The sequence below is a fragment of the Lynx canadensis genome, chromosome A2 (genome assembly GCF_007474595.2).
Source record: "Lynx canadensis isolate LIC74 chromosome A2, mLynCan4.pri.v2, whole genome shotgun sequence".
Classification (NCBI taxonomy): domain Eukaryota; kingdom Metazoa; phylum Chordata; class Mammalia; order Carnivora; family Felidae; genus Lynx; species Lynx canadensis.
Genome location: NC_044304.2, coordinates 155,862,914 through 155,878,280, shown reverse-complemented (window position 1 = coordinate 155,878,280; position 15,367 = coordinate 155,862,914). Strand labels below are relative to the sequence as shown.

Sequence of the window (15,367 nt, the reverse complement as noted above, 5' to 3'; positions counted from 1 at the left end):
GGTAATCATCAGTTTGTTTTCTATAGTTAAGAGTCTTTCTTGGTTTACTTCTCTATCATTTTTCTCCTTTGCTCATCTGTTTTGTTTTTTAAATGAGATTGTATTGGGCCCATCCAAAGAGTCTCTGGTCAGGTATTTCTTTTCTTTTTTTAAAATTTTTTTAATGTTTGGTTTTTTTTTTTTTTTTTTTTTTTGAGAGAGAGAGAGAGGGGCGCCTGGGTGGCGCAGTCGGTTGAGCGTCCGACTTCAGCCAGGTCACGATCTCGCGGTCCGGGAGTTCGAGCCCCGCGTCGGGCTCTGGGCTGATGGCTCGGAGCCTGGAGCCTGTTTCCGATTCTGTGTCTCCCTCTCTCTCTGCCCCTCCCCCGCTCATGCTCTGTCTCTGTCTGTCCCAAAAATAAATAAAAAAACGTTGAAAAAAAAATTTAAAAAGAGAGAGAGAGAGAGTGAGAGAGAGAGAGACAGACAGAGCACGAGTGGGGGAGGGGCAGAGAGAGAGAGAGAGAGAGAGAGAGAGAGAATCCCAAGCAGGCCCTGGGTTGCCAGTACAAGTCCAATGCGGGGCTCAAACTCACAAAAGGTGAAATCAAGACCTAAGCTGAAATCAAGAGTTGGACACCCAACCGACTGAGCCACCCAGGCTCCCCCAGAATCAATTTTCTTAATTCAAGGCATGGTTCAGTTTTCTAGATATCTTTACAGTATTTTCCACTATACACTGGAAGAGTAGAAATGGAGAAGGAAGAAGGAACATAAAGTATTAAAACTCCTTCAGAAAAAGTTTCATTTCTTAAAAACTTAAATATATATATATATTTTTTTTTTCAGCAATTCTACTTGTAGACAGTTTCCTAAAATGAATCAAAACATACTTCTGTTATAATGTTCATAGTGCCTGTATTCATTGTAACTAAAATAACATAAAATAAATATGTATCAACAGAGATGTATATATTCATATGAAGAAATACTACTCAGCAACAAAAAGTAACAAACTGTTGATAGACACAAAATGGTTGAATTCAAGTACATTACAATGAATGAAAAGGTCAGACACCAAAAATGCATATTGTATGGAGGTATGTTCGTTATCATTTTTAACTTATTGGATTATATAGATTAGCCTTTTATTCAGGATTTTGGCCTCTATGTTAATGAAAGGCATTAGCCTTAATTTTCTTTTATGTAAGGTCCTTGTCAGGTTTTGGCATGAAGGTAATTTTGGTTATCATAAAATGAATTGGAAAATATGCCCTCCTTTCCTATTTTATGTGGGAAAAGTTTGTATTATCTCCTTCCAAGTTGTTGGGGAACCTCCATGTCTAGTGAGGACCTCTAGCCCAAGAGTTTTCTCTATGAGAAAGTATTTACAGGTGAAACATCTTTAGTAGCTAAAGGACTATTCAAAACTTCTACTTCAGATTGTGTTTGCAAGGTGAATTGCTTAATTCATCTGTCAAGTTTATTGACAAAGTTGTTCATGATACCCATTTTTATAGATTTAAGAATTATGGTACCATTGTGATACCCCTTGTTTCCATTTGTGACATTGGTAATTTGTGTTTCTGTTTTTTCCTCGGTCATTCTTGTTAGGGATCGACCAATTATATTATTCTTTTCCAAGACATTACATTTGGTTTTATTGAGTCTTCTCTATTGCTATCTGGTTTACGTTTCATGTTCTCAAGGCATTATCCCTATGTGTGTCTCTTCATATGGTATTCTATTTATTTTATTTTTTAATTTTTTTTTCAACGTTTATTTATTTTTGGGACAGAGAGAGACAGAGCATGAACGGGGGAGGGGCAGAGAGAGAGGGAGACACAGAATCGGAAACAGGCTCCAGGCTCCGAGCCATCAGCCCAGAGCCCGACGCGGGGCTCGAACTCCCGGACCGCGAGATCGTGACCTGGCTGAAGTCGGACGCTCAACCGACTGTGCCACCCAGGCGCCCCTGGTATTCTATTTATAAGGGTGCCAATCATTAGGATAGGGATCCACTATGGCCTCATCTTCACCGATTACATCTGCAACCACCCCATTTTCAACCAAGTTCACATGCTGATGTACTGGGAGGTTAGAACTTCAACATATGAATGTTGACAGACATAATTCAACCCATAACAGAGGTCTTGGCTGCTTCCAAATTGGGGAAAATATGAATATACTTACAGTAAACATTCTGTGCAAGATTATGTGTGGACATAAGTTTTCAACTCATTTGTGTGTATACTAAGGAAGATAATTGCTGGGTTGAATGGTAAGAGTATATTTAGCTTTGCAAGAAATTGCCAAATTGTCTTTCAAAGTGACTATACCATTTTTCATTCCCAACATAATCATGAGAATTCCACTTGTCCACATTGTCACCAGCATTTGGTGTTTTAGATTTTAGCCATTCTCTTAGGTGTTAACATTCATTAACATTCATTGTTGTTTAAGTTGCAATTTCCTGATAACATAGGATGTTGACCATTTTTTATATGCTTATTTATCACCTGCATATGTTCTTTAGTGAAGGGTCTGTTCAGATCTTTTGTCCATTTTTTAATTGAGTTATGTGTTCTTATTTTTTTAATATGAAATTTACTGTCAAATTAGTTTCTATACAACACCCAGTGCTCATCCCAACAGGTGCCCTCCTCAATGTCCGTCTAGTTATGTGTTCTTATTGTTGAGTTTGAAGAGTTCTTTGTATATTTTGGATACATGTGCAATATTTCATATGTGCTTTATAAGTATCTTCTCCCAAACTGTGGTTTGTCATTTCATTCTCTTAACAGTCTTTCCCAGAGCAGAAGTTCATGTTTTCAATTTTTTGTTTCCTAAATCATGCTTTTGGTGTTGTATCTAAAACATAGTCATCAAACACAAGGTCACCTAGTTTTCTCCACTGTTACGTTATGATGTTTTGTAGCTTTGCATTTGACATTTAGGTCTCTGCTCCAAGTTGAGTTTGCTTTTGTGAAAGGTGTAAAGTCTGTGTCCAGAATTATTTTTCATGAAGATGTCCAGTTGTTCCGGCACCTTTTGTTGAAAAGGCTATCCCTTCTTCATGGAACTGCCTTTGTTTTTTGTTACAGGTCAGTTGATGATATCTGTGTGTGTCTATTTCTGGGCTTTCTGTTCTTTTCCACTGATATATTTCTCTATTATTTCACCAATAACACTCTGTCTTGAAAACTACAGTTCTATAATAAGTCTTGAAGTTGAGTAGAGACAATACCTTCAAGTCTGTTCTTCTATTATGTTGGCTATTCTGAGCCTTTTCCCTTTCCATATAAACATTAGTATCACCTTGTCATTATCTACAAAATAACTTACTGGGATTTGGTTGACAATCAGAAATTAAAGAGAGAAATAACTGACTCAGAAATACAAAGGATTATAAGAGAATGTTATTAAAAAATTATATGTCAAGAACTTGGACAACCTAGAAAAAATGGATAGATTCCTAGAAACATAACTGAATCCAAAACTGAATCCAGAAGAAATAGAAAACTTGAACACGTTGATTACCAGCTACAAAATTGAATCAGTAATAAAATAAAAAAATCCCAACAAACAAAAGTCCAGGACCAGATGACTTCACAAGCGAATTCAACAAAAAATGTAAAGAAGACATGGGACACCTGGGCAGCTCAGTTAGTTAAGCATCTGACTCTTGGTTTCGGCTCAGGTCATGATCTCAGTTAAATGAGTTCGAGCCCTGTGTTGGGCTCTGTGCTAGCAGCATGAAGGCCGCTTGGGAATCTCTCCCTCCCTCTCTCTTTCTGTCCCTTCCCTACTCACTCTGTCTCTCTCTCAAAATAAATGAATAAACTTAAAAAAAATTAACTTTAAAGAAAACTTAATCTTCTCAAACTATTCCAAATAATAGCAGAGAAAGGAAAGGTTCCAAATTCATTCTATGAGGCTAGCATTACCCAATAATAATAAATACCCAGATAAAGGCACTACAAAAGGGGCTCCTGGGTGGCTCAGGCAGTTAAGGGCCTAACTCTTGATTTCAGCTCGTCATGATCTTATGGTTCATGAGTTTGAGCCCCGCATCAGGCTCCACGCTTATAATTCTCTGTCTCCTCTCCTTCTGCCCTCCCCCTCTCTCAAAAATAAATAAACTTTTTAAAAGATGCTATAAAAAAACAGGGAACTACAGACCCATATTGCTGATGAACATAGATGTGATAATCCCCACAAAAATATTAACAAACAGAAGCCAATGATTTAAATAATTTAAAAAGTCATTCACCACGATCAAGTGGGATAAATTCCTACGATGCAAGGTGGTTCAAGCTTCACAAATCAATCAACATGATACATCACTTCTATAAGAGAAAGGATAAAAACTATATGATCATTTCAATAGATGCAGAAAAAGCATGTGACAAAGTAAAATACATGATAAAAACCTTCAACAAAGTAGGTTTAGAGGGACATACCTCAACAAAATAAAGTCCATATATGGAAAACCCACAGCTAACAACATCCTCAATGGGGAAAAAGTGAGAGCTTTCCCCTACGGTCAGGAACAAGACAGGGATGTCCACTCTCACCACTGTTATTTCACATAGTACTGGAATACCTAGCCTCAGCAGTCAGACAACAAAATAAATAAAAGGCATACAAATCAACAGGGTAGAAATCAGACTTTCACTATTTGCAGGTAACATGATACTCTAAATTCAAAACCCAATAAACTCCACCAAAAAGTTGCTAGAACAGATACACAAATTTAGTCAAGTCACAGAATACAAAATCAACATTCAAAAATCTGTTGCTTTTCTATACACCATTAATGAAACAACATAAAGAGAAATCAAGGAACCAATCCCGTTTATAATTGCACCAAAAATAATAAGAAACCTAGGAATAAACTTAACTGAGGAGGTAAAAGACCTGTACTCTGAAAACTATAAAACATTGATGAAAGAAATTGTATAGGATACAAACAAGTGCAATGATATCCATGCTCATGGATTGGGAGAATAAATATTATTAAAATGTCCATACAACCCAAAGCCATCTACAGCTTTACTGCAATCCCTACCAAAATACCAACAGCGTGTTTCATGGAACTAGAACAAATAATCTTAAAAATCATATGGAACCACAAAAGACCCTCAATAGCCCAAGTAATGTTGAAAAAAAGAAGAAAACTGGAGGTATTAACACAATCTCAGATTTCAAGATATACTACAAAGCTGTAGTGATCAAAGCAGTACAATACTGGCACAAAAACAGGCTCATAATCAAGGAAACACAACAGAGAGACAAGAAATAAACCAACACTTACAGGTCAATTAATCTTTGACACAGGAGGCAAGAACATGAATGGGAAAGACGGTCTCTTCAACAAATGGCGTTGGGAAAACTGGGCAGCAACATGCAAAAAGAATGAATGAAACTGGACCACTTTCTTACACCATAAACAAAAATAAACTCAGAATGGGTAAAACACCAAAATGTGAAACCTGAAACCATAAACATCCTAGGAGAGAGCACAGGCAGTCATTTCTGTAACATCAGTGGAAACATTCTTCCAGATGTGTCTCCGGAAGCAAGGAAAACAAAAGCAAAAATAAAGAATTGGTACTATACTGAAATGAAAAGCTTCTGCATAGCAAAGGAAACACTCAACAAAGCAAAAAGACAACCTACTGAATGGGAGAAGATATTTGCAATGACATACCCAATAAAGGGTTACCTTCCAAAATGTATACAGAACTGATACAACTCAACACCCAAAAAACAAAATTAAAAATGGGCAGAAGACATTAACAGACATTTCTCCAAAGAAAACATATGGATGGTCAACAGACACATGAAAAGATGCTCAACATCACTCATCATCAGGGAAATTCAAATCAAAACTACAATGAGCTATCACCTCACACCTGTCAGAATGGCTAAAATCAGAAACACAAGAAAACAAAGACAACCTACTGAATTGTTGGTAAGGAGTTGGTAAGGATGTGGAGGAAAAGGAACCCTCTCACACTGTTGGTGAGAATGCAAACTGGTGCAGCCACTGCGGAAACAGTACGGAGGTTCCTCAAAAAATTAAACATAGAATTGCCATATAACCCAGTAATTCCACTACTAGGTATTTACCCAAAGAATACAAAAACACTAATTCAAAAATATATATGCACCTCTATGTTTATTATAGCATTACTGAAATAGCCAAACTACATAAACAACCCAAATGTCCATCGATAAGCAAATGGATAAAGAAAAGTGGTATATATATATATATATATATATATATATATATATAATGTGTGTATATATATATTCAATATATATAATGAAATATTACTCAGCCATAAGAAGAATGAAATGTTGCCATTTGCAACAGTATGGATAGATCTAAAGTCTAAAATGTATTATACTAAGTGAAATAAGTTAGAGAAAGACAATTACCGTATGATTTCACTCATATATGGAATGTAAGAAATAAATGAAGAAAAAATTAGACAAACCAACAAATACACTATTAACTATAGGGAACAAACATGGCTACCTAAGGGGAGGTGGGTAGGGGGATGGGTGAAATAGGGGATGGGGATTGAGAGCACACTTAACCTTCATGAGCACTGAGTAATGTATAGAACTGTTGAATCGCTATATTGTACACCTGAAACATAACGCTGCACGTTAGCCATGCTGGAATTGAATTTTTTTTAACGAATAGAAAAACTAGACTGATAAAAGGTATTTCCAATGTGCATGTAAGATAATATCGGATACCTGTGCTCAATATCTGAAGAACCCCTGAATGTCATGACAAAGTAACCAAAGGCCCAAGTAGAAAAATGTGAAACTCCATCCCTCCTCCCCTACTGTTCTCCCATTTTCTACCTTCAGCTAAACAGAAACTTTACAGAGTATATAGACTTAAGTAAATACTCATTTGCTAAAAATAATGAGATATCCTCATAAACAATCAAACCTTCCTGGCAATCGAAAGCTAGAGTTTAATTAGTATGACTCAAAGACATTGGAAAAACACAGAATAATTTTACATCTTTTATTTTTAAATTGATAATATAGAATTTCATTGGTAATACATTCTCATGAAACACACACCAAAACAATATAAAAGGTTATTCAATAAGAAATACTTCTTTCACTCCTACTCCTAATAGCCCAGTTGGTAATCAGTTACCTACCTTGACTTCCAGACTTTTCCTCATGTAATTATGCAAATATGAATAATTTGATATACATATATGCTGTGAACTGATTACCATAATAAATTTAGTTAGCACATCTGTCCCCTCACAAAATTACTTTTTATTTCATGGTGAGAACATTTAATATCTATTCTATTAGTAACTTTCAAGTATACAATGTAGCATAGTTCTATAGTCACCATGCTGTACATTAGATCCACAAACTTACCTATCTTACAACTGGGAGTTATAACTTATAAGAGTTACAAGCAACATCTCCAAATTTCCCTCATTCCCCAGCCCCTAGTAACCACCAGTCTACTCTCTATTCCTAGGAGTGTGGCTTTTTTAGATTCCACATATAAGGGAAAATATACAATATTTGTCTTCCTCTGTCTGATCTATTTCCCTTGGCATAATGCCCTCAAGATTTATCCATGTTACTATTTTGCTATTCATGTTGTTAGCAAATGACAGGATTTTCTTCTTTTTTATGGTTGAATAATATTTCATTTCTCATTAATGGATCAGATTAAATTAGTGACTGGCTTCAGAAGAAAAAGACCTACTATCAGCCAGGCTAGGCTACTGATTCTGAGTGATTCTAGAGATTCAGAGGCTTTCTCAGGACTTATATGGATACACTTGTTTCTTGAGCTCTCTCTTGGTGAATTCTTAAGTTTGTTTGTCTTCTAGATCATGTAATGCACCAGGCCAGGTGCTGAAAACCTCCCTTTAGCTTTCCCAAAGGAAAGAGCTAATGCTCACATTTGTGGTCTCTCTTTGGCCTACAGATTCCAGGTGAGTTTCTGGGCATGTTCAATAGCCTGTGCCCAAAGCTCATCCAAGCTGCCTTTGGGTCTGGGCACCAGGGTGAGGTACATTAGATGCTGGGGGATCTGCAGCCAAGGCATCCCCAGTGGCTGGTGTGTGGGTGTTTTCATCTGACCAAAGTGACAATGAAGTATGAAGCTGGAATAAAAACATCCAAAATAGCTTACCTTTTATGAGTTCTCTGTTAGAGGGATGCTGGAAAATCTGCCCCATCAAAACTTAGAAGCACACCAAGCAAGAAGACCTATGGAGCACAAAGCACAAGGAATAATTTATTGTTAGGTTTATGGTATCTGCAGGGGTAAACAAGAAGAAAAAACAGGATGAATATTTGATCAAAATTTAAAAATAAGGTGATTAACTAAAGAAAAAACAACTTGATCAATCACAAAATGTCAGTATATTATTTATATATCCCAGTAGAAACAGTTGAACACAGTCACCTCTGAAGAGTGTGAAGAGAATCAAAGAGGGGATCAAAGGGTATTGGCACAAAAACAGACACATAGACCAATGGAATAGAATAGAAACCCCAGAACTAGACCCACAAATTATGGCCAACTAATCTTTGACAAAGCAGGAAAGAATATCCAATGGAAAAAAGACAGTCTCTTTAACAAATGGTGCTGGGAGAACTGGACAGCAACATGCACAAGATTGAAACTAGACCACTTTCTCACACCATTCACAAAAATAAACTCAAAATGGATAAACGACCTGAATGTGAGACAGGAAACCATCAAAACCCTAGAGGAGAAAGCAGGAAAAGACCTCTCTGAACTCACCCGTAGCAATCTCTTACTTGACACACCCCCAAAGGCAAGGGAATTAAAAGCAAAAATGAACTACTGGGACCTTATGAAGATAAAAAGCTTCTGCACAGCAAAGGAAACAACCAACAAAACTAAAAGGCAACCAACGGAATGGGAAAAGATATTTGCAAATGACATATCAGACAAAGGGCTAGTATCCAAAATCTATAAAGAGCTCACCAAACTCCACACCCAAAAAACAAATAATCCAGTGAAGAAATGGGAAGAAGACATGAATAGACACTTCTCTAAAGAAGACATCCAGATGGCCAACAGGCACATGAAAAGATGCTCAACGTCGCTCCTCATCAGGGAAATACAAATCAAGACCACACTCAGATATCACCTCACGCCAGTCAGAGTGGCCAAAATGAACAAATCAGGAGACTATAGATGCTGGAGAGGATGTGGAGAAACGGGAACCCTCTTGCACTGTTGGTGGGAATGCAAATTGGTGCAGCCACTCTGGAAAACAGTGTGGAGGTTCCTCAAAAAGTAAAAATAGACCTACTCTATGACCCAGCAATAGCACTGCTAGGAATTTACCCAAGGGATACAGGAGTACTGATGCATAGGGGCACTTGTACCCCAATGTTTATAGCAGCACTCTCAACAATAGCCAAATTATGGAAAGAGCCTAAATGTCCATCAACGGATGAATGGATAAAGAAATTGTGGTTTATATACACAATGGAGTACTACATGGCAATGAGAAAGAACAAAATATGGCCCTTTGTAGCAATGTGGATGGAACTGGAGAGTGTGATGCTAAGTGAAATAAGCCATACAGAGAAAGACAGATACCATATGGTTTCACTCTTATGTGGATCCTGAGAAACTTAACAGAAACCCATGGGGGAGGGGAAGGAAAAAAAAAAAAAGAGGTTAGAGTGGAAGAGAGCCAAAGCATAAGAGACTCTTAAAAACTGAGAACAGGGGCGCCTGGGTGGCGCAGTCGGTTAAGCGTCCGACTTCAGCCAGGTCACGATCTCGCGGTCCGGGAGTTCGAGCCCCGCGTCAGGCTCTGGGCTGATGGCTCAGAGCCTGGAGCCTGTTTCCGATTCTGTGTCTCCCTCTCTCTCTGCCCCTCCCCCGTTCATGCTCTGTCTCTCTCTCTGTCCCAAAAATAAATAAACGTTGAAAAAACTGAGAACAAACTGAGGGTTGATTGGGCTGGGAGGGTGGGGAGGGTGGGTGATGGGTATTGAGGAGGGCACCTTTTGGGATGAGCACTGGGTGTTGTATGGAAACCAATTTGACAATAAACTTCATATATTGAAAAAAATAAAAATTAAAAAATTAAAAATTAAAAATTAAAAAAAAACAAAGAGGGGATCAAAGCTCTGATGATTCATCATAAAAAATCATTTAGAAATATTTAATATTTTTTTCTTTTCTATTGTGGTAAAAAATATATAACACAATTTTGCCATTTTTAACCATCTTAAGTGTACAATTCAGTAGCATTAAGTGCATTCACATTGTTGTGCGACCGTCACCACCCTCCATCTCCAGAACACTTTACCATCCTAAGCTGACTCTTGGCCCCCATTAATTAGTAACTCCCATTTCCTCCTTCCCCAGCCCCTGCTGCTCACTATTCTACTTTCTGTCTCTAGGAACTGGACTATTCTAGGTACCTCACATAAACGGAAACATACAACATTTTCCCTTTTATATTCACTTTCTTTCATTTAGCAATATTTTCAAGGGTCATCTATACGACAGCATGTATCAGAATTTCATTGGTTTTTAAGTCTGAATAAAATTCCATTGTACGCATATACCAGCTTTTGTTTACACATTCATCTGTTTCCTCATCTGTGGAGAGGCTTTTGGGTCACTTCCACTTTTTGGCAATTGAAAGGAATGCTGCTATGATTGTGAATAAAGCTTCTGTTTCCTCTTGCTTTGGAGTCTTAAGCATTCTTAATACCAAGTTATATGAATGTTTCGGTATAAAAGCAAGTGTTCACATACAGCATGTGAACAGGAAAATCTCCAGGGTTGGGGCAGCGGCCCTGATTCAGAGTCTATAATAAGGAACACAGTTTCTGACTACTGGTGGTGCCCCTGAGAGGGACAGATGACATCAGGCACAGTGCTCAAAAACAATACTGGCTCGTTGGACTGGAGGGATGGAGGTTGCAGGAAAAATGGAGGAGGACTCTAATAGACTAGGATGGCCTGATACACGTAAATAGCCTCTGAGGAGTTGTAAAGCCTATGAGACACTTCTGTACAATGGTACCGACACAATATAAAGGTATAAAATGTAAAGGTCAAGCCATTGGTGTGTGCCAGGGAAAGATTCAGGGGCAAGCCTAATGTCACAGAAGAAAGACAAATATTTGCCTACATTTGAAAAGAGCCATAGAGAACAAGTACGTGAGATGGAGGAAAGAACAGGGATTGACCTCTTACCGTCAAAGAACCCCTACTGAACCCCATGGTCAGGCAGAAAATTTACAATCATATACAAATGCAAGGAGTCCTAGATCTCAGGGTTTTAATAATCTAACTATAGATTGAACACAGACCCAATCAATAGCCCAGCAAGCATTTTGTAGATATCTACAAACTGACTCCTAAATTTATATGGAAAGAGAATGACAAGAGAATGGCCAAAATAGTTACGAAAAAGAAGAGTCATTTTCCATATCATTTATTTATATCATATATTAATCAACCCACCTACATACATATAATCTTCTAATATGCGTGCACACTGATGCACCAATTTGAATCCAGTGCCACATGGCTAATTCTAGCCTTCTCCTCTTGCTTCTCTGTAACATACCCATCCACAGTGACAGACCTGGCTCCCACCAGTTGTTATCTTTATTTGTTCACCTGTAGTATACAGGTATAGCAATTGCAGAATTGTTAACTCATACTCTCAGTGGGAAACAACTTTATTAACAATACTATTATGATCATGCTCAGTTCCACTCTTAGTCTTACAGATTCCAGTCAAAACACTATTTTTCAGTTATGTATGTCACATTCTTTTTTCCCAGTCCCTTCAGTGAGTTCACAACATACATGTATAATGTTGGGAAGGAAGTTTCATGTGCACAGTCTTTTGACCCCTGCTTAGCCACATAAGAATGGCAGAAATATTGACAATGGTGGTGTGAAAGGAGAGAGGCCAGGATGGGACAATAAAGGAATTGAGATGCGGACGAGGAAACTCACTGTAGAGTTGGAAGACAGCTTGGCAAAGTTGGTCCTTGTGAGGGGGGGAGGAGGAAGGGAACCTAGAAATGTAGCTGAGAGAGAAGGGAGATGGAATGTCCTGTGTCAGGATTGACCAATGTGAGGACTATGGGGAGAAGTGACCAGGAGCTGCCATTTTTCTGCCCTCCATGCACACCTGCTTCAGCCCAGGGACACAGCAAGATCAGCTCACCCTTGTCATTTCAATTCCCAAAACTAGCCAGTTCCCCTCCCACATTTGGGGCTGGTGTTATAATGAGAGTCAATGACAGATGAGAAAATACTTCTTTCCAAAACCCTCCCTCTTCACTCTGAGAAAGTCTACCAATTGTAGATGTGCCTGAATTAACACACATTTAGCCCTGAGGTTGGGAGGTGTCAGGACTATGGAGTGAGTTCACTCTCACAACTGTCAGTTGAGAACCACAGGGAGGTACTGTCCCTGTTGAACGTTGGAGCAGGAACCTCAGGAAAAGGCTGTACATGAGGCTGGACTTGTCACTTACAGAAGAAACAGAAGGTCTTTAGGCAGTGAAAATATCATCAAATCACAGGACAAAATATGGGAAAATGACCCTAGTACCTAGAATCAAACACATAGCTCAGCGACCATGGAGTGAATTATGCTTTTCCTTGCTTTTCCCAGTCAGAGTTCAGAGTTCTAAAAAAAAACCCATATTTTGTACATTTACACCTGTTAAATTTATATTGTAAGATGTATCATAAGTATAGAAGAGTGTATAAACATATATATCCAGTTAAAAAATAATAATGTGATCTCCCATGTAGGAATCATCTAATTATAAATTGGAGAACCAGCCATGTTTTAAAATTCCTATGAAAAATTTTTAGAATTCCTTTGTGCATCACAAACTATTTGATGATGAAAATGATCATTTCAGGTTGAATTAGTGTTTTAAGATTACTCAGGTCCATGATGATGAGTTCATTATTGTCCTTAGGACACAGCTAATCCTTGAGGAGTTGATAGCAGCGTTTCATGACATCTCGAAAGGCCTCTATGAATTTGTCATTCCGGAGGGTGAAGATGAATGGGTTCAGGAAAGGGGTCACCACTAAAACCATCAGTGACGCTACCCTGTTGTACTCAGCTGCCTGCGTTTGCTTGGGTTTCACATAGAGGAACAAGCAGGTACCATAGCCAATCACAACAAAGGTGAAGTGAGAGGCACAAGTAGAGAAAGCTTTCCTCCGGCCCGAGGCTGAGGGGATCTTGAGGATGGTAGAGATGATGTAGGTGTAGGAGATGATTGTAGGGATCATAGAACCAACAATAATGAATACAGCCATTAAAAAAAGGATAAACTCTGTGAAAAGGCTATCATCACAGGATAGTTTGAGCAGTTGCCCTCGGTCACATAAAAAATGGTCTATCACATTTGATTTGCAGAAGGTAAGCTGAAATGTGGCATAGACTGGCCAGATTTGAAATAGGAACCCAAACACCCATGACACAATGACCACCCAGATGCAGGTGTGGCTGTCCATAATGATGTTGTACCTCAAAGGGTTACAGACAGCCACATAACGGTCCACAGCCATTGCTCCAATTAATACTAACTCCGACGTACCCAAAGAAAGGTACAAATATAATTGTGCACTACAGGCTGTCAAAGACATTGCCTGCATCCCTGGAAGCAGCAGCCCCCAGAGCATTAAGGGGACAGCAACCGATGTGATCAGGATCTCTAGGACTGAGAGGTGGCCAAGGAAGAAATACATGGGGGACTGCAGACGTTTATCAACACAGACAATCACAATGATGACCATGTTCCCCATGACTGTCACTGAGTAGAGAAAGAAGAAAGTGGCAAAAAGAATATCGTGTAGTTCTTTGGAGCCATGGAAGCCAAGTAGATAAAATTCAGTGGCACTAGAATAATTCTTCAACATTTAGTCCTGTGCTCTTGTTCTTTATGGAATCTAGGGAACAAAGGAGAGTTCACAGCCTTCTAATTTCACAGGACTAACGCTATTCCCAGGTGGAGGAAATATCATCTCTGCTCTTAGGCTGCATCATGACCAAGTGGGTTCATCTTCCACTATTTGCTGTACAAGGTTGACGTTGAATGTTTTATGAAGAAAATACATATGAAAATAAACGTATATATGCAAGAAGATGAGCAATAGTCACTAACACCACAGCCTAGGCTTGAAAGCCCACCCACCCCTGTAGGCACTCTTGTCTTTCAATTCATCATCATCCTGCCTCCATCTCTGCTCTGACCTGCCACCCTGTCCAGTTCCCTGACCACAGTGTGTTCATTTATGCCACCAATGCTTCCACCCTAAATGCCCTACGATTTCTTCTCTGCCTCTTACGTCCATGTCCTACAAAATCTTACCAATCCCACCCAGATAAGTTTACATATTTCCTTCATCTCCTCTGAATGTGGGCTCCATTTAACTTCTGTTCACTTACAGTTCTTGCTTCGGCTACCTGTATCATCGTTTGAGCCCATCAGTAGAGCCAGCCGACAGGGTGGTGGGTCTACCCAGAAAACTGTCATAAGATAACAGCTATTTTGAAACAAAGCACGGAGTCTTTCCCTGACTTCTGGGGAGCTGACTCCCTGAAGTGGATTATCCACTTTTTTCCTCCTTATTCTTATCATGAATGCCATCTCTGTCTCTCATTTTGGCGACTGTTCTTCCTGGTAGGAAGAACCTCATTAGCTTCCAGTTGGAAACTTGTAGCTCTGAGATTGTTCCTTCTGACACCAGAGGACACCAGGGAGTAGGGGTCCAGAGGAGTAAAGAGGGGGCTGGGACTTTTATCCCCAACTCCCATCTGTCCTGTATAATCTCCACCCTGGCACCAGGGGACAAGAAAACAAGCAACACCCTCTGCCTTCCCCATGTCTCAAATCTCTAGTTTCAGCAAGGAGATAAGACCTCCCAAAAGGCAGTCTGTGTCTATTTCCAACCAGCCATGGTCTGCATCCTATAGAGAACCTTGGAGAAGTCCCCAGAGATTATCTGCTGTGTCCTCCTGTTTTCTCCAGAGACCTACAAATATGGAAAAGTGTCAGAAAACACCCAAAAGGCTCACACTGATCTGGTCAGTAAATCTGGGCTCCTTCCCTCACACATGCAGGTCATTGCTCAAATGTCTCCAACCCATGGGCCCTCTCCAATCATCCTCTCTAAAACAGCAAAAGTGCCTCACATTTTACCCTCTTATTTGGTGGGATTTTCTTCTTACTGGCTCTCATCAATAGCTGATATTGAAGCACTTTTGTCTTTCTTGTTCACTCTCACATCTCCAGTGCCAAGAACAGAGTCTGACACAGAGTAAGTATG

General features: G+C 39.1%; 1 protein-coding gene across 1 annotated transcript; it reads right to left on the bottom strand.

Annotated features, from left to right (window-relative positions):
* Window positions 1-13,012: 13,012 nt before the first annotated feature.
* Window positions 13,013-13,957, bottom strand: LOC115509283 (putative olfactory receptor 9A1). Its single transcript, XM_030308607.1, has one exon. The coding sequence runs from the start codon at window positions 13,955-13,957 to the stop codon at window positions 13,013-13,015; it is 945 nt and encodes a 314-aa protein (XP_030164467.1).
* Between the last annotated feature and the right edge of the window lie 1,410 nt (window positions 13,958-15,367).